General features: G+C 38.2%; 1 protein-coding gene and 1 pseudogene across 6 annotated transcripts in view; both read left to right on the forward strand.

Moving 5' to 3' along the window:
* The window catches only part of Fars2 (phenylalanyl-tRNA synthetase 2, mitochondrial), a 393,632-nt gene that overhangs the window by 48,515 nt on the left and 325,138 nt on the right, over nucleotides 1–19,979 (forward strand). For 4 of the 6 annotated variants that reach the window (XM_090356419.1, XM_090356420.1, XM_090356417.1 and 1 more), the window contains one exon: nucleotides 17,930–18,562. The exons of the other annotated variants lie outside the window; for them this stretch is intronic. In XM_090356419.1, the coding sequence (XP_090212545.1) occupies nucleotides 17,951–18,562 (612 nt within the window). In that variant the 5' untranslated portion in view covers nucleotides 17,930–17,950. The remainder of the gene's footprint in view (nucleotides 1–17,929; nucleotides 18,563–19,979) is intronic. 6 annotated transcript variants of the gene reach the window in all.
* LOC150048440 (signal recognition particle RNA) lies at nucleotides 9,123–9,400 on the forward strand (annotated as a pseudogene).

The following is a 19,979-nucleotide window of genomic DNA, read 5'->3' on the forward strand; positions in this document are numbered from 1 at the left end:
GTAGAACTCCATCATGTTCCAACATTTCTCCTATGGTTTTTTTTTTTTTTGATTTTATTTTATTTATTTATTCTTTTTATTGTAATTAGTAAAAGGGTTACATGATATTTGCCAGATAGAAGGTGCATTAATTCACATACATTGATACCCTTTCACATGTCTTGGTACCCATTTCCCTCCCCCCCCCACACCCCCCACCCGTCTTGGTTTTCCCCCCTTCCCTATCAAATTTCAAATATCCAAATACAAATAAATTAAATATATCCTATGCTCTTATGTGGACTGTTTTACTTCATGTATATAGCATTCATTGCTGTTCTGCATGGGAGGAAATTGTGTGCTTAATAGGTGCCATGACTTTCTAGTTAAGAGGGGATCATTATGTTAACAAAGGACTTTTTCTTTTAGAATCCTAAATTTTTTCTGTGTTTGAAAATGATTCAGCTTTATTTATCAGCCACAATATTAAAATTTTAACAGGAAAGTTGTTTGTCTTGCTTTGCTTATTTTGAACCCTATGATCATTTCAAGTATTTAGAATGTGGAAGAAGAAGATCTTGTCTTGTTAGGAACAAGCCTTCTATTGATCATCTTTTTAAATTGCCAGTCTCTTAAGAATAATTGATATTAAAATACCTTTTGGTATTTATTACTTGCAAAACTATAGCTTGTTGTTTTACATTTCTTGTCTCTTTCCATGATTGTACTCCAGGTCTCTTCCTCCCAAACCTCTTAGCGACATGATGCCTTCCTTTTTGTTAATCATACACCCTTTTAGAAGTATAATTTGGGCGGCTGGGATTTTGGCTTAGTGGTAGACTGCTTGCCTAGCATGCATGAAGACCTGGGTTTGATTCCTCAGTACTATACATACATAGAAAAAGTCAGAAGTAATGCTGTGGCTCAAATGGTAGAGCTCTAGCTTTGAGAAAGCCCAACGACAGTGCTTAGGCCCTGAGTTCAAGCCACTAGACTGGCAAAAAAAAAAAAAAAGAAGGAAGAAAAAAAAAAGAAATGTAATTTTGGTTCCCTAGCGGTACCATGAGCCTCTAGCCTAGTACATTTCAGAGTCTTCAATGACAGATGTGTAATTCAAACAACAGTGGTGTTGTGGTTCAAATGGTAGAGCACTATACTTGAGAAAGCCCAAAGACAGTGCTGAGGCCCTGAGTTCAAGCCCTGGGATGAGAAAGGAGGGGGAGGGGCAGGCTTTCATGTCATGGCAACTCTGGGCCCTGAATGAATGCAGCAGACATAAATGCATGGATGGTCCATGGATTACCATTGATTATTATCATCATCAATTTTTAGCTGATGACAATAGATACAGAGTGGTATGCTAACACTTGTTTAAAAATAGACAGGAGTCAGATCTCCAGGGCTGAGAAAGGAGGGGGGGGTGGGGGGGTTGTCGCTTCAAAGATCAAGAGGCCAACAGGAGCCTAGGACCTCCACCCACTATCCCACCTCCCCCAGCTTCTGGAACCCAGCAAGGGTTCGCCCCTCTCCCCAGGCGACCTCTCTTCCCCAACCCTCCCAACTGGCCAAGGGGCAGGTGGCTGCGGTTTTGGCCTAGGGGAAGCAGTGGCCAGGGTGTGAGGAACCCAGACAAGGTCACCGGTCAGCAGACTGTGCCTTTCCCCTCCCTGGGTTCCTCCATCAGGGCAGTGAATGAAATGAATTTAAGCGCTCCTTTCACTGCCTTGAAGCCCTCTTGGGGAACAACAACTGCAACAACAAAAAAGGCTGTCCTTGAGCGCTTCCTAAGGGCGGACCTTGGTTTTCTGAGGCCTTGGTTTGGAAAGCCTTTCTGCCTAGGGTCAGGCTGGCCCTGGGCGATGAACAGTTGTCAGGTGATTGTATATTGAGATTCCCTTCTTGAATACTTGATTGTTAAATGTGACATTTGGAATAGGATGTAAAAAAAAATAAAGACTGGAGAGAGGGGGATATATGTGTACACATGTGCATGTGCATATTGAGCAATGATGAAGTGGCATAGAGATGGGATAAAAAGTTTTAGCATGGTACTAGGAATGTAATGAATTTACAGTGACTGCCATGAGAAGTGGGTCATTGTGTAAACATAAAGATCATGAAGCACTGACTATGTCAGGAAATTACCGCAGGAGCTTGTGTGGCAGAGGATTTTGGCTGATGCATCCCAGCTCCTATCTTTGTCTAGGTGTTGAGTAATCTTAAAGATGGTTGTCTAGGGGCTGGGAGTTTGGCCTAGTGGTAGAGTGCTTGCCTAGAAAACACAAAGACCCGGGTTTGATTCCTCAGTGCCGCATACATAGAAAAAGCCAGAAATGGTGCTGTGGTTCAAGTGGTAGGGCTGTAGCCTTGAGAAAACCCAAGGGCAGTGCCCAGGCCCTGAGCCCAAGCCCAGGACTGTTTTTTTTTTTTTTTTAAAGAAGATGGTTGTCTAAAATGTGATATGCTTAGTATTAGTAATTCTAGTGCGTTGGGCTGTAAAAGTGTGAGTTTTATAATTTATTTTTCTTCAGTATTTCTCTACTTGTTTTTAACTAATTCTAATTCAATTCACTTACTGTTAATAAAATAATTTAAAATATATGTATACACACATATAAACATACATATATACACACACATATAGTCAAAATATTAGGTCTTTACAAATGAGCTATCACCTGTGTGGTGACTTGGAACTCCTGCTGGTGTCCCCCAATTGTATAGTTGTATGCAAACTCTACTTTAAGAATAATTAAGTATAATAATCAGTATAATTAAGTTAGAATCTCTTAAGGTCTTTTAATGATTCCCATGGTGATTTCTGTAAGGTTGATGGAAGTGAATTTGGCTGGTCACCATCTGCTGGCATTTGACCTGTGAAGGTGTCATTTCTTTAAACGTGTATGCTCTATTAAGAAATTGTAAACCTGTGTCCTAAACCTGAGTCCTAAATGGGTAACATGTGTCTTTACTTCTAGGATTTTCATTGCTTTAGTTGACTGACTATACCAAGCCCTTGCCCATTTCAGTTCTGCTTTCTATGAGCCATGTTATACTTGGTGGAGAAAGAAGTGCTCTTTAGGGGTCCTGGAGAATGGGCAATGAGAAGAGGAAGTGAACAAGTGCCAAACAAAGAAAATATGGATTACTTGTTGTTTTTCTTGACATTGTACCTCAGTATTGCAAACTTTCTGATAGGTACATTGTATCCATGATGCTAGTAATAGGTGTGTTTTGTTCTTTCAGATTATTGTTAGTTTTTGAGCACATTTAAACCTAGAATTGATGTAATGGAATAGATGTCATCTCCATTCTTAGGTGCACATTAATTAACATGTTACTGACCAACTAGGAGTTATAACATAACCAACTTTTTTTCACATATTTTTATTGTAATTAATAGAAGGATTACATTATATTCACCAGATAGAGGGTGCATTACTTCACAAACATTGATACCCTTTCTTGTGTCTTAGTCCCCATTTCCCTCCCTCCACCCCTGCCCCTCATCTTGTTTTCCCCCCTTCCTACCCGATTTCATATAACCATATAAGCATATATACAATATATCAGATAACAGGTTAAAATATTGTAACAATATGAGATAACCAAGGGACAGCAAAAGAGATGAGAGATAACGTACTACATTAAGGACCACAATCACTCATTATATGGCTTTTGTTTTTATATCCTGGAGGTCCTTTCATTTAGTGTTATACTATATGACCATATGTATCTAGGTTTTGCCTTATTGTAAATCTCTGCTAGAAGAGCCCAAGGTTTCCTGATTATGACAAATGAGGGAAACCATTGAGCCCATGTTCCTTTGAGTCTGGATTACTTCACTTAATATGATTTTTTCTGTCTTTCCATTTCCTTACCATAACTAACTTTTCGGTCATAGTGGATCACTGCTTTAGGTACACTATTTATGCAATAAACAAGTTGATAGCATCAGCATTTAACATGTTTATTCTGTCCTTTTCCCATTTCTGGGGCATATATTTAGCCTTTTATATAGAAGAGAGGGACCACAGATGTTGGGGCCTGACCTCCATCTCTGAGGCCTGTTCATCATTCTGGCCCAGCGCCCGTTAAAGGGCTTTGGCCAAGCATTCCTCGAGTTCCTTGCATACCTCTCTTAAGGCATCTCTGTGTACTTGATTTGACTGAGTCCCCTGCAGCGCAAGTCCCAAGCACTTTCCTGCACTGGTCCTGCCCAGTACCTAAAAGTTTGCCCTGGACCCTTAGTGATAGCATGGTGGCCCTGTTCCTGTTGGCTAGCTTTCAGGTTCCCACCCTCTCTTTCCCCAACAGTATAAAACTAAGTGCCTGATGCAATAAAAGTGAGATCTGCTGTGCTTTCATGGCTGACACAGCTCCTCACTCAGTGTGGTTTTTTCCCCTGTAATTGGGGGAGGGCTGGGTCATCGATACTTACCATCTCGCTCGGTCTTGGGGGACTTCAGGCTGGCCCTGGGTGTCCCTCCCCATATCTGTGTTGCTCCAGAGTAGCAACACAGGGATAGTTTTTTTTTTAATTTTATTGTTATTATAAAGGTGATATACGGGGGTCACAGGCATAAGTTTTATTGTTGAGACTGTGCTGACCTCAGAGGCTCCAGACTGTCTTGATATCTTTCTTACAGGACTTGTGAGCCTGTTTCTTCTTCATCTCAGAGCTCATTAAGGCTTCCTATGAATAGTGGCAGAGCAAACATTCATTTTCCATTAAGTTTTTCCTTTTGGCTTTTATTTGTTGCATGTTATCCCTTCTGACATTCAAGTGACCCCAAAAGATTGTTTTTTGGTAAATGGCCTATGAACAGAGACAACAATGCTACTTCAAAAATATACCAGTTCCGATTTATAAAATAGGATAGCCTTTTCCTTTGAAAAATGGAGGCATACTCTGATTAAGTCTCAAGGCCCTTTTTTATGCCATGTAACTGTGTGTCTTTCCAAGGGTGAGTCTTTCTAAGTTTTTCTAAAATCAACAAGCCTTATTTGTTGACGTAAGTGGGAGTCTCATAAATCTCTGGGCAAGTATACCTAAGCTGAGGCCTTATTACACTCCATAAAAAGTAGTCTCATATGAGATGTTATGGCTTTAATTCTATCAAATTGTCCCATCCTTGCAGCTAGGAAGCAGACTTGGAGAGTGTTAGACTTAGTATATGTTCCAGCAGGTGAATGTGTATGCCCTAATCTACTCCAAACTCATTGATTACTTCTCTTTAAGTCAAGTAATACCTTCTGACCAAGGTTTGCTTCTGAGAAAAGAATTCTTCTGTGTTTTGATTCCTAAAGTTTCAGAATGCCTTACTGACATTCTCTCCTACCCACAAGTCTTTCATAAAAAGAAATAGGCTAGCACGGAGTGTGGCCTAGTGGTAGAGTAATTGCCTAGTGTGCATGAAGCTCTGGGTTCATTCCTCAGTACCACATACGTAGAAAAAGCAGGAAGTGGCTCAAGTGGTAGAATACTAGCCTTGAGCAAAAGTGTCCAAGGACATTGCCCAGGCCCTGAGTTCAAACCTCAGGACTGGCAAAAGAAAAAAAGAAAAAAAAAAGAAATAGTCCAATGTACTTTGATACAGTTGTTCTTAGAAAACTAAATTAAAACCAGTTGTAGTAAGGAGACCATTGTAAGATGAACACTGCTATAGATTTTTAAGAAGGAAGGAGGTGGGCCTTAGGGAGGTAGCTTTGTCAAATTTTTCTTGTTTTGTCAGTAAAAACTGTTATAAGAGGGCCGTAGACATTGGAGTGATTGCTTGCTGAAGGGTTCTAAGTGTAATCAAGATTAGAACTCAACTATATTGCCTGCCTGGGTATTATCATGGCTGTACATTAGTTAGACATTGGGGAGGTAGGAGCTATCTGTGTGGGCTTGAGAGAAAATAAAGGATACAGAATGCCAGGAGAATTTCTTTTTATTGTCTCTACCGTGTGTACACATTACTTCACTTTGATGTGCTTGTTCAGAGGCCTTAGGGAGAGAGTTTTGTCTTGTGAGAGAAGTACTTTTGAGAGGATGTATGAAAAAGTTTTCTTGGGAGATAGTAGGCAGAGTGAGGCTGTCTACGGAAGCCATGTTCCAGTGGCCAAAAGGACTGTGATGCATTACATTTTATTTTCATATTCCTGTCTTGAGTATCTTCTATATGACATCTAAACATTCATCTGTCTTTCTCATGGACTTTAAATTGAAAATGTGTCAGGGAAGTTTTCTTACTTAGTATCATATTGCATCTTTGGACAGCAAAAATAATGCTGGTATTTTTTCCTTTTCCATTTTTAAAATTGGTATGTTTGCATCCCTAGCATAGTTATTTATTTAGAGTATCTCCATTGCTCAGATAGAGTACAACAGTAAAGAAAATAAGAGATCCTTAATTCTTTTTTTCTTCTGAGGTTGATCATTTTCACATACTGTTTAACTGAAATGATTATATCCATTGTTTTCTTTTTTTCAGGTATTGAATCTTACAAAAATCTGAAAATTTAGAGTTAAAATATCTTTTTATCTGTATACTCAGGAACATTAGTTACATTTGAGAATCTTGACACATGAAGCTTTTAAGTACACAAAGAAGTTAAAACGAATGGGAAATTATTTGCTCACAGCATTTATTTTCTGTATACCTGCTACTGTGTAACAATTGGTACCTATTTGGCAGCATAACACAGTATCTAATTTATTGTTTCAATTTCCATAAGTGTCCAGCCACTCATTGCAAGTGGTTTTTCTCTTCTATGTCTTGAAAGGCTGAAGTCAGGGTGTTAGGCTGACGTAAGCGTATACCTATTTTCAGAAGCCTAAAAGTGTTTTTTTGAAATGAATCCCATGCCTATGTTTCCCAGTTTTGCATCAAAAATAGTACAAAACACTGTTTATGTGAGTTAGGATGTTGAAGTGGCTGTTAGCATTTCAAACTAATATTCAGTAGCAGAGCTCAAGTAAACAGAGGCTAGTTCTTTATTATTTGTGATATTTTCCTTAATTCTTTTTATAATTCTTTATCTTTTGATGTTTATGAACAGCAACAGTTTAAAATTTTATGTGCTTAGATCATATCCTTGATTTTGATTGACTTTTTTTTTTTTGGTAAAGTAAGCATTCCTAACCCAAAATGAGTTAAAGAATTATCAGTATGTTTTCTGGAGTTCTTACTTTTCTTCTTAAGTTTAGGATTCTCTGTAGTCTAGTGTGGTACATGGCATATCATAAAGATCACTTCATTTATCACTCAGATACTTAATTTCTTCACAGTATTCCCCTTCCCCTTCCCTTTCCCCTTGCCCTTCCTCCTCCTCCTCCTCCTCCTCCTCCTCCTCCTCCTCCTCCTCCTCCTCCTCCTCCTCCTCCTCCTCCATAGAGCACCAGGGGCCTGCAGATGCCAAGGGGTGAGTAGGTGGGTAGATAGGGCAGGGCCTTTAGGAAGGACAGGGGAGCTGTGGCATTAACCAGTGGTCCTGTTTGAGGACTGGCCTCACAGGAAGGCGTGGGCCTTTGTACACTATAGATCCTTCTGCTTCTCTGCTGCAGTCTGTTCCATTGGTTTGGCTTTGTAAAAAAAAAAAAAAAATTTAACAATGAAATTCTCCTCCCTCCATTTCCTTTAGAAGAACAGAAGTAAGTTATTAGCTCAAAGACTAAAAGTATGCATAAATTGTTCTTGTTCATCTGGGTGGCTGAAGCTCTATATGACTTGCCATGTGGTTCCCTGCTGTGAGCAGCAATACATCTATGCCTTTCATGCCTTCTATTCCATGACAAACTGTTTGGGGGTAGGTAGTCACCTAAGTGAATATATGTGCTTCAAGTCACCAAATGTCACTGAGGTTACTGTGTTTGGAGTAGTGACTATATATCCAGCAACCTGCATGCTTACTTTACATAGATGACAAGTGTGCTGCAGAAAAGCCACTGGAGTTGTTTCCTGTGGAGAAGCTGGCTACTTTTGTGGGTTAAGACCTCTTTCTAGGCTTGTTCCATAGTACCATTGCTACATATGAGTAGGATGATGGAGATGGATGCAGGGAGGGCCAGACAACAGGTGGAACAGACACAAAACAGAAGCAATAGTGATTTGTCACAAATTCAAACTTGACTTGGAAAGACCCTGCAGTAGCTTACAAGTCTTATATTCACATGCAGGATAGTTTCTTGTACTTCTTGAGGAAGCCTTTGTTTCCTCTTACTACACTATGTCAGAAAGGCCATAGTAGAAGATGGGTTAGGAGGTGGCTGGGTATTGAGAATGAGCAATGGGTTTTCTGGATGTGTCATCTAAATTAAGGAAGACCTGCCCCACACAATTAACTCTGTTCTACCACTCAGAAGTAGGCAAATGAGATTGGGCATATTTGCCCTGGGTAACTATAATTTATTCATGATTCAAAATAAGTGGAGAAAGTTTGGATTTGGTCCTAGGAGTCTTACTAGTTACACTTTTGCTTTGTAAAGACAATCTTATTGTCTTTCCCTATGAAATTATGTCAGTCTTGAATTATGATTATACTAAATGATGATTATGACATGAAATAGGTAGAGTACATGGATAGTGACTCAAGCAATACTCGTGCTACCATTACTGCTTTTATTTTCATTTATCCATCCTACTACGTGATTAGAGATTAGAGATATTCTTTGGTCTCCTATAGAGATGAAAAATCTTAAAGTCAAAGCTGCTCCTTGGATGATCCAAATTACCTGAAAGACCTCAGATGGTGTAAACTGTAAAACTGATAACCTGTATGGGTGGTTAAAGTTTCAGTGTCCCAGAAGTTTGTATGTTAACATTTAATCTCCACTGTGAGGTAGAAGATGGTAGAAACAAATCTGACTATGGTGTTCAAAGTTGGGACCTTTGATAATTATTAGTATTGGAAAAGTGAATTAGGGTAGAAATCTCATGATTGAATGCAGATGGCATTATGAGATGAGAAATACTAAGACACACACACACGCGCATGCATGCACACAGGGTCCTTGTTGCTTATTATTCTTACCATGTGATGCTAATGTTGCCTTAGAACTCTGCCAATATGAATGCTGTCACCTTATGTCAACCTTTGAACTTTTAGAATTACTTACTATCCAAATAAACTTCTATTCTTCATAAAGTTACAAAGCTGCCGAGCGCGGTGGTGGGCACCTATAATCCCAACTACTCGGAAGGCTGAGCCCGGAGGATCGCTTGAGTCCAGGAGTTCTGGGCTGCAGCGCGCTATGCTGATCGGGTGTCCGCACTAAGTTCGGCATCAATATGGTGACCTCCCGGGGAGCCGGGGAATACCAGGTTGCCTAAGGAGGGGTGAACCGGCCCAGGTCAGAAACAGAGCAGGTCAAAGTTACAAAGCTTTAGGTATTTTTGTTATAGTAACACAAGATGGACTAAGATATGTCTTCCCTGATACATTTGATGAGGTATTAAACCTCACCCTCAGGTAATTAGATTACAAGAGGCGTCTTGATTACAGGAAAAGATCAACTCTAAGGTTCCTTTAAGTAGCAATTTATCCACAGCTTATCAGATACATTGGAATAAAATGAGGTCTTTGTTCTTAGTAGAGATTTAGAGGAGAGTAGTTTTTAGCTTAGAGTTTTAATTTTGTGTTTGAGAATATAGTTAAATGCCATCAAGTGTCATAGGAAAGTGGCTTGAACTTTAAGAATGTTCCCTTTTCTTTGTTCTTTTACTTTACCCCGAGATTTTACATTTATATTATTTCATATTTTAGTAAAGAATTTTGAATTTCAAATAAATGTCAAGATCAGAAAATAGGCTTGCAATCTTTCACAGATAATTATGGACATATTTTGTCATCTTATGTACATTGTTTTTCAAATGCCTGGTCACCAAAATAGCTAGGGAAGTCTCACTGAAAGACTTTCCAGTGATGCTGGGATAGTGGCAAGATAGGATATCCTGCTCTGCAGTGAAAGGCACTGAAAAAGCAGTTCTTTCTGAGTACCTTGACTTCCTCATTCTGACACTCATGAAAAAGATGAAGCCTGGAAAGTCTTTTACCTTGATAGATTTACATTTTCTACTGGTAAAGTCAAATATATATATATATTTGTGATTGTATTACCACTGACAGGTATAGATTTTCTAACAGTCATTGTCAGTGAGGAATTTATTGTGTTGAGCTTCTAATAGTATAGAAGCATTTCAGTATATATTTCTCATTTAGTCGTTCCTACTTTAGATGGAATCAGAGTCAGACCCAAGCTTTCACAATTGTTAGAGTACAGAGTTGCCATCCCACAGTTCCTATTTGTTGGTCCTGGGGTGAAGCTTAATTAAGAAGCAGCTGCTAATGACAGTGATGTTGCTGGTGGTCTTGGGAGAATACATGGGAAATTACTGTTCTGTATGCAGTGGTGTTGTTATTCAAATAGTAAGTTTAAATTTCCTGGGAAAGAATTTCTGTGTAAAGCTGTTCTACTGTGCATTTATTTTTTAGAGTATTTTCAGTTTGCATCATATTTCTTTCATTTGTTTTCTCATGGTTATGAGATTGCTTGCCTTGAAGTCATTTTCTATGCCATTCTGTCCCATGAGAGTATGCTCACAGTATCCACAAAACAGAGACTCCAGATATTTGTGTTTCCATTTTTAATTTGTTTCTACTTCCATTTTCCTTATTTTATTTATTATCTTGCATTTGAAACTGGAAGCTAAATTTCACTGTTTTTAGATTACTAATATGTTTAATAATGATTTCTCTGAGCACAGGTCTTAAAATTTACACCTGGTTATACACACATGCACATATTGATGTACATATCCAAGTCTACTTCTTTTGTTTGGAGTCCTCTGCTGTGGTCAATTTCTTGACTATATACTCAATCTTTGTTATTTACAGATTTGTTATTTTATATTTGTGGTTTTTCCTATGTGCTAAATTTACTTGTACCTAAAATAATCATTCAAGGTACTTTTGTAGTCATTCACAGCATGTTAGAATAGATGAATAAAACCTTTGAGTTACTTCTTATGTACATTGTTAGCTCTCACACTGTAAACAAAGTTCTTTTTTTGTGATTGTTCTCATTTCACATTATCATGCTTTTTGTTGGTAGTTTTACGGCTGAATCTGTGTAAATGTCTATGTGAGTTAAATGGATGATATTGTTTTTTGGAAATAATATTATATCCAATTATTTGGAAGTATATATTCATAATTATTTCAGAAGAATTAAGACTTGAAATGAGGACCTCACAGTTACTCAGCTAGCACTCTATCACTTGAGCCACACTTTCAGATCACATTTTTCTTTTTGGGGGGGGGCAGTTCTGGGGATTGAACACTGTCCTTTGGCTTTCCTCAAGGCTAGAGTTCTCCACTTGAGCCACAGCACCACTTCCAGCTTTTTCTATGTATGTGGAATCGAACCTGGGTCTTCGTCCATGCTAGGCAAGCACTGTCTATCACTAGGCGAAACTCCCTGCCCTAGATCACAATTTTTAATGCTTAGAGGTTGAATCTAACAAACTTTTCTACCTAGACTGGCTTTGAACTAATTCTCTAGCAGCTTAGAGGATCTGGGCCATGAGTTCCTGTCCTTTTTTTTTTTTTTTTCCCTGTGGTTGCTTCTACTTTTTACAAAAAACATTCCTTTTAAAAGAACAAAATCTGTATTCTTAACCTGTAGTAGATGAACTAGTATCCTGGCTGATTAGTGAGTGAAGCATGTATAGAAAACAGTTGAGAAGATATGGAACTAGCTTGGATTTCCCTGAGTACATTACAGCAGGATGTGTTGTAGAGATAAAACATCTCTGGAGTTATGAATCACAGAAACCTCCTTAGAGCTGTGCCTGTTGAATGAAGCATAGTGGGCTGGTGTTTGTCTGGAGAAGGCAGACAGCAAGGATAACAAACAGAGTGGGCTGGAACCAAGAGGAGTACTGTCACCTGATGGCTGACATTTGAGCTTTCCTTTGTCAGTAGTATGAATTTGGATGAATTGCTTTATGGTTTTTATTGGTTTGGTTTTTGATGAATCAATGAAATAGAAAAATACAGAAAAGACTTTCTCATATGATGAGGTTGAATTACCAATTTTTAGGACAGGAACCATTTTAGAACATTGGGCTCTACTTCATAATTATTGACCTAAGGACTGACTAAGCCTTTCACGGTTCAGGATTTTTTATGCAATGGCATTATTTGGAGAGTTTTTAGAGAAAATCAAGTTATTTAGAATGCAGGAATTTTTAGCTTGGAGGCTATTTTCTTTTTTCTTTTCTGTATAAAGGTAGTAACTCCATTTTTTTTTTTTTTTTTTGCCAGTCCTGGGCTTGAGCTCAGGGCCTGAGCACTGTTTTTGGACGTTCTTAAGGCTAGAGCCCCACCACTTGAGCCACAGCACCACTTCCGTTTTTTTTTTTTTCCTATGTATGTGGTACCGAGGAATCGAGCCCAGGTCTTTGTTCATGTTAGGCAAGCACTCTACTACTAGGCAAACTCCTAGCCCCTCTCCACTTTCTTAAAATAGTCTTCAACATGAAGTTAATTGGTTAAAACAATTTTTAATTTTATCTACTGTTGCTATTCTACTTGGTAAATTATTTCTGGGTTAATAATCCTATTCTTTTTCATTACCTTTAGAGTTTTAATTTTAAAACTGTATACCCTTGTTATTAATAAGAATATTATAACACTCCTTCAAATGCTGAATTTTGTGGATAATCACCGACTTTGTTATTTAAGTTTCAAATATATAGAACTACAGTTCAGCTTATTTTTGGTGGTGGTGGTTCAGCTTATTTTGATCTCAGGGGTTTGTTCTGTATAAGTCACATCTGTATGAGTCACATCTACAGGTCCAGTTAACACTTGTTGTTGTTGGTGGTGGTCCTGAGGCTTAAATTTGGTGCTTGGGTGTTGTCCCTGGTAGAGTGCTTAAAGCTAGCACTTTAAGCAACAGCTCCACTTCCAGTTTGTTGTGGTTAATTGGAGATAGGAGTCTAGTGATCTTTTCTTCCTGGACTCACTTTGAACTGTGATCGTCAGATATCAGCCTCTAGAGTAGTTAGGATTATAGGGCCACCAGTGCCCAGCTTAGTTAACACCTTTTGTTTTTTTCTTTTTCTTTCTTTTTTTTTTTTTTTTTTGGGTCTGCGCTGGGCTTGAGCTCTGGGCCTGAGTTTTGTCCCTGAGTTCTTCAGCTCAAGGCTAGCACTCTACCACTTGAGCCATGTTCCACTTCCTGTTTCCTGGTATTTTAGAGATAAGAGTCTTACAGATTTTACTGCCCAAACTGGCTTTGAACTGCAATCTTCAGGTCTCAGTCTCCTGAGTAGCTAGGATTAAGGCTTGAACCACTGATGCCTGGATTTTAGTTAACATTTTTTTTTTGTGGGTCATGAGGCTTGAGGCTATTGCCCTACCCTTGAGCCAAACCCCACTTCCTGTTTTTAGAAGTTAATTGGAGATAAGAGTCTCTGGTCCTTTTGTGCCCAGGCTGGCTTTGAACCTCGATCCTCAGATCTCAGCCTCCTGAGTTAGTTAACACTTTTTGATAAAAACAAAAATATTGATTAAATATTGATATCAGGTTGATCTAAGTAGAAGTCAGTTAGCATTTTTGATACTTCATTTAACTTTCTTGAGATGCAAAAAAACACATGAGGGATGATTATAATATTTTGTTGGTTTTTCAGAGTGTATATATGTGTGCTTGTTGTATGTGTTCAGAAAGAAATATTCCCTTTGGCATATTTAGGAAAGCATTCATACTAATGGACACTAAAAGCAAGAAATGTGTTTTTTAGAGATACTGTCTTAAAGTGAAAACACTGAGTGATTGGGAACCATTTCAATTACAAATATAGTATTATATTTACACATGTACTAATACATTTTCAAATTAATTTTGTAGGTCCTTTTGTTTGCATCCTGGATTCATTTAATGACAGATTTCAATCTTTTAACAGATGATAGCAAAACTGATTTCTTTTGGACCCGAGTACTGTGACTTTTGTCTTTTAAAAAGGCGCCTTTCAAAAGTTTTATAATTCTATCTTTTAATCTTTGGCAAGACAGTTTTCTCATGGGTACTCCTTTGTTTTTGAGTAATTAAGAAATTTCCAGTATGACAGAGCACTTTCAAAATTCTTGTTATTGAAAATATGGCATTTATCAGCAAAGATTGATATTGGTAGTCATTTCTCAACTGAATTATAGTGATGAAAATATACCTCTTGATGGGAAGAAAGCCTTGTTTATTCAGATAATAGTTGTATTTAAACTTGCTTGCTTTTTCAGAATACTATTCTTTTTGTCCTTAGACTTAATTTTTTTTTAAAAAGATGTCATCTACAAAAAGGTAATACTTATAAAAGAGTGAATTGTCAAGGGATTTCTTGTGTGTTCTGATCCATGTGTTCCCACACTGTCTCTCATAGGCCCTCTCTACTTTGTGACTGCCAAGTTCATGCATAATTACCTTGACAAATGGCATATTCATTAATATTGTAATGGGCTTTTGCCAGCCAGTGGAAACCATGTGCCCCAGGCAATAACTTCTAGTGCCAATACTTTGCTGATGGTTGTAAACCATGTTTTAAATATGTGTTGAAACCAATGATAGATAAATGACCATTCAAGCTAAAAGTTATTTATGTTTACCCAGCCCAGGCAAGAAAAGAACACTTGTGAATGGTACAAAGGCCATTGGTCTTTTCTTTTCTTTCTATCCTTTCTTTCTCTCTCTCTCCCTCTCCCTCTCTCTCTCCCTCTCCCTCTCCCTCTCCCTCTCTCTCCCCCCCCCCTCTCTCTCTGTCTCTCTCTCTCTCTCAATTCCTTTGTTTCTTTTTCTATGTATGTTGTACTAAGGAATCAAACCCCAGTCTTCGTGCATGCTAGGCAAGCACTCTACCACTAGGCCAAACTCCTGGCCCACTGCAGGTATGTCTAAACTGTAGACACTTCAAGGTGCTTGTCCTGGGATTTCCTGCTTTTGGGGTTGGTGGTTGGGAGAGGGGGGCGTGTGTGTGTGTGTGTGTGTGTGTGTGTGTGTGTGTGTGTGTGTGTGTGTGTGTGAGAGAGAGAGAGAGAGAGAGAGAGAGAGAGAGAGAGAGAGAGAGAGAGAGATCTACTGACCTGGCAATCAACAATGAATCAGAAAAACTCACTGTTACAAATAAGTGTGGTATGCAGTTTATTATTATGGGTTATTCAATTCAGATGTGCTTGGACAAGACACTGGATACCTTTTCAAAGGCTGTATGTCATGAGCCTGATCCATTACTGGAGAATTAAATATGGGGCCATTATTTATATGTTCAGATATTGCTGGTGATTACTACTACAGTACTAATGCTGGTAAGCTACTTCCTTAAGATCTTTTAGCAGCCCCATATAGTGAAGTGCATGTATTGATAGGTTTGGACTAAGTTTTAATGAATTTTATTTTATTTATTTATTTATTTTTGCCAGTCCTGGGCTTGAGCATAGAGCCTGAGCACTGTCCTTGGACTTTCTCAAGGCTAGAACTCTACCACTTGAGCCTCACCACCACTTCTGGCTTTTTATTTTTATTTTTCCTATGTATGTGGTACCGAGGAATCGAACCTGTTGTTTTTATGCATGCTAGGCAAGCATTCTACCACTAGGCCAAACTCCCAGCCCCGATTTTTTTTTTTTACTAGAAATAAAAAAAAAAAAATTTTTTCCTAAAGTGTAAAATAGCATTCCAGTTTTATCATTATATTAAGGCCTTCTTTCATGGGTATAATTGAGGAGTATACATTTGCAATAAGGTTAGGTATTGCCAATTTCCTAGAAAACCTAGTGTTTTAAGAAAATCGTCTTGAGTGATTAATGTAGTGCCTGTGAAAGTTGACTTAAATATAGGCAGGGAAAGATAACTAGAAATAAGTTTTCTATTGTAAGCATTCCACCTGCATTAAAAAATGCTTTCTTGGTCATTAAACACTATTTAACTATCCTTGGCAAAATTATGTTTACATTAGCATTTATCCTTGATATATTTATAAGTGGGTTTAATACAAGATATTAAAATATCTTGAGCTCAACTTAACATGTATTCTCCGTTCCAAGTTGTCATTTTGATTTGAATGAGTTGTGCTGCCAGGGTGCATAGCAGTAAGCTTATGGGAGGTTACTTGGAGCAACATAGTTCTCTGCTAATGCAGATTATTGCTGTGAAGTTATCTATTTAGTATGATAACATGGGCTTGAAGTAGGATAGACATAGAGTTGTATGTTTTTAGTTGTCCAACAGGTAAACATGCCAAATTTTAGAAGCTAGATTTTAGTGATTTATGTTAAAAGCTTAATTTATTTATAAATGGTAGGATATGAATTCCCTCAGGGTTTAAAGCTGGTTTCTGTGGATGGGTGATGAATGAGATATTAGTAGTACAGAAACATTTGCTATTGTCTAACTTTTCTGCTAGTAGTTTAGACTTTGGATGGCTACATTTGAGTCTTTGTCATATTATCTTAGAGATGATGCCTAAGCTAGAGACTTTTTCCTGTGAAATTATGTGCTTATTAAATTTTTGTCATATTTTAGCATTTCTTTTTTTATTCTGCTTTCTTTTTTCTCTTATTTCCCATCTTCTATTTTGCCCTTTCCTTTCTTTCTCCTTTTCCCTCTTTCTCTTTTTTGAGATGAAGTTTCGCTGTATATCCAGAATAAGATCAAGATTTATCTTGATCTTTTAATCCTCCTGCCCTGGTCTCCTTAGTACTAGAATTATTAATGGCATCTGGCTTTGTTTATTTAGTTTTCTAACTCTGTGTCAATACTCTAGTCTTCTGTCAGCTCTTTGTCCCTGCTAGAGTAAGTTTAGTCCTGTGCTTTGTATACTGTATGTAAGTAGTAGAAATTTGCTCTTTTACCAAGCAAGGATATAATTGAAATTCACGGAACCACATGTAATATAGAGAACATTTGAATTTATAAAACAGATTCAGTGTGGTCTGTCATTTTGAATTGGGTTTACTTGTGCTTTCCATTTACTGTTTTTACCCCATTTGCTCTTTAAAATATTAACAAAGTTCACTGCTCCTTAAAAGGATATACCATATTTCATATGTTTTAGAAATAGTATTGTGAATAATGGTTTTGTGAAGTAATTCAGAAAGCCTCTAATATAGGCAAACAGAACTTTGTAGTTATGACACCAGATGGGAACTTGTGAAGTTGCCACATTTTCTCTTTGGTACTTCAGATGCCGTTGTGATTGGTCATGTGTATTCTTTCATTAATGGGATCTCTGTTAGGGCCCAGGTAGGTGGTCATAAGTTTTTAGGTGATCCTTCTAAAACTTTTGCTTTTAAATTGTAGTAGAAATAAAAGGAAGTTGACACATTTAAAGTATTGTCCTACATACAGAGTTTGGAATACTATAGCAAAAGGAAAGAAAATCTACCACAAAACCAAGTTTAGATGACAATAAAAGGACCATTAGAGATTAGGGCACATTCTTGTCTTTAGTGTAATAAGCATTTAGACTTCTGGCTTAGTCAGTTCTCTGTGGCTATAATGGAATCACATAGACTAGGTAATTTATAAAGGAAACAGACAACATTCCTCATTGTTCTTGTTCTGGGAGTCTAAGATCAAAGTGGAGTCATTGAGTACAAATCTTGGCAGAAGCCAAAGATGGTGGTCTGTCCAACCTATACTTGAGGTAACAAGAACAATCTACTGGGGAGACAGAGCCTTATGCCCTCATCAGTACTTAAGGTTTTCTCTTCCTAACACTGTCGGATGCTACTTTAATTTTCAATATAAGTTTTGAAAACCTTTGTCAAATGATTTTCTAAACTGATCTTGTCTGGAGGTGATAATGGGGACATATAAATGTCAGGAGGAAAGTGGCAAGTTGGTGGGATTCATAAAGGACACACTTGTGGCCCACAAAGGGAAACTTGTATATGTGTTCTCTTCCAGAATCTGTAAGACATTTCTGCAATGGTTTGCTCAGCTCTCAGGAGAGTTGTCTGTGTCTACATCTGCCTGGCAAGGAAGGCCAGTCATGCCTACAGAAGTTATCAGCATCAGGCCTGGGGCTCCAGGCCACCTACAGCAGAGTGTGCTGCCCAAGGGGTATCTGGCAGTGTGATAGAACTGCTGGGCAAATCCTACCCTCAGGACGACTACAGCAACCTCTCCCGAAAGGTTCTTTCCAGGGTAGGCAGGAACCTGCACAACCAGCAGCACCACCCTCTGTGGCTTATAAAAGAGAGGGTGAAGGAACACTTCTACAAGCAGTATATGGGCCGCTCTAGAACCCCACTATTTTCTGTTTATGACAGCCTTTCCCCCGTGGTTACCACTTGGCAGAACTTTGATAGTTTGCTTATCCCAGCTGACCACCCCAGCAGGAAGAAGGGGGACAACTATTATCTGAATCGAACTCACATGCTGAGAGCACACACATCGGCTCATCAATGGGACTTACTACATGCAGGACTGGATGCCTTCCTGGTGGTAGGCGATGTCTACCGTCGAGACCAGATTGATTCTCAGCATTACCCAGTTTTCCACCAGCTAGAGGGTGTTCGTCTCTTCTCCAAGCATGAGGTGAGTCAAAAAATGCATATCATTATAGAAAAACATCATGAATATGTTGTGTTGCTGACACCGAAGGCTATCACAGTGAAATCAGTAGTGTTGTCCTTGCTGAAATTTTGGTTTAGTGATTCACCTTTCATGATAGCCATTCTACATACTACAGTCAGTGTCTATGTGATTTGTTGTATTGGTAACTACAGAAATCAGTAGTCTTTTTGTCATAATTGCAAAACCCCCTTGAACAATTAATGTATATTAAAAAATGAATGGCAGGAATGTAAAAAGGTCCTGTGCAGAGCTGGTACTAGTAGGCTTGAAGAGAGCAAGACCCTGAGGTTGAAGGAGGGTGAATATGGTCATAATATTTTATTTACATATGTACAAATGGAACACGGAAGCTTGTTGAGATTGTGTTTTGAAGGGGAGAGTTGAGTCTGATCAAGGTATATTATTACAAAAAAGATCTGCCTTGTACCATTATGCTAACACAATAATGAACAGAGTCTATTTGCTTTTCCTGTGTTAGAAGAGTGATCGGGATGTATTATATTTATAAACTACTTTCTTAAATGGCAACTTCTTTGTACAACCACACTTAAAGATAACAATAACAAAATAAAAAGATTGGTATTGATCATATTAAAGGGCCTTAATATGAAAAAATAAATCTAGTATGAAAATGACAGTACCAAGTGTTGATGAATCTGTAGAGCCTCTAAAGCTACTGGAGGTGTGGAAACTGCTATCTGAAATCTCTCTTTTGTATGCAGACTTTGGGTACGTTTTGAGTGTGTCTCAGCAATCAGGAAAGAGATTAGAATTCTGTAACATTATTAGTATTAGCTGGAAAATGGACAAACTCTAATTTCTACCAAGAATGTTAACAGATAAGAAAATTGTGACATTTACATGTTGGCATATAGTGTCATATATCTCTAGAAGTGATCATAATTTTTTTTTTTTGCCAGTCCTGGGCCTTGAGCTCAGGGACTGACCACTGTCCTTGGGCTTTCTCAAGGCTAGAACTTTATCACTTGAGCCACAGCACCACTTCTGGCTTTTTTCTATGTATGTGGAACCGAGGAATCAATCCAGGTCTTCGTGCATGCTAGGCAAGCACTCTACCACTAGGCCAAACTCCCAGTCCCAGAAATGATCCTAACTTTATGTGTCAACATAACTGAATATAAATAGCTATGTCAAACAATTAAAACTAAAGAAGCTTACATTGTATGATTATATTCAGGTTAAATTGTGAATATGTGGAGAATTAGTTAATATGTCATCTAGGGGTTCATACGTGTATGTGGAATTTATAAAAGTAAGAATGGGCATAAGGAAAATAAGACTCACTTACGCTTGGGTAGGGTCATGAAAGGCTTCTATGTTTTTGTTACTATGTTTTCCTTTTTGAAAATGGAGCACT

The sequence above is a fragment of the Megascapheus bottae genome, chromosome 22 (genome assembly GCF_031878675.1).
Source record: "Megascapheus bottae isolate mThoBot1 chromosome 22, mThoBot2.hap1, whole genome shotgun sequence".
Classification (NCBI taxonomy): domain Eukaryota; kingdom Metazoa; phylum Chordata; class Mammalia; order Rodentia; family Geomyidae; genus Megascapheus; species Megascapheus bottae.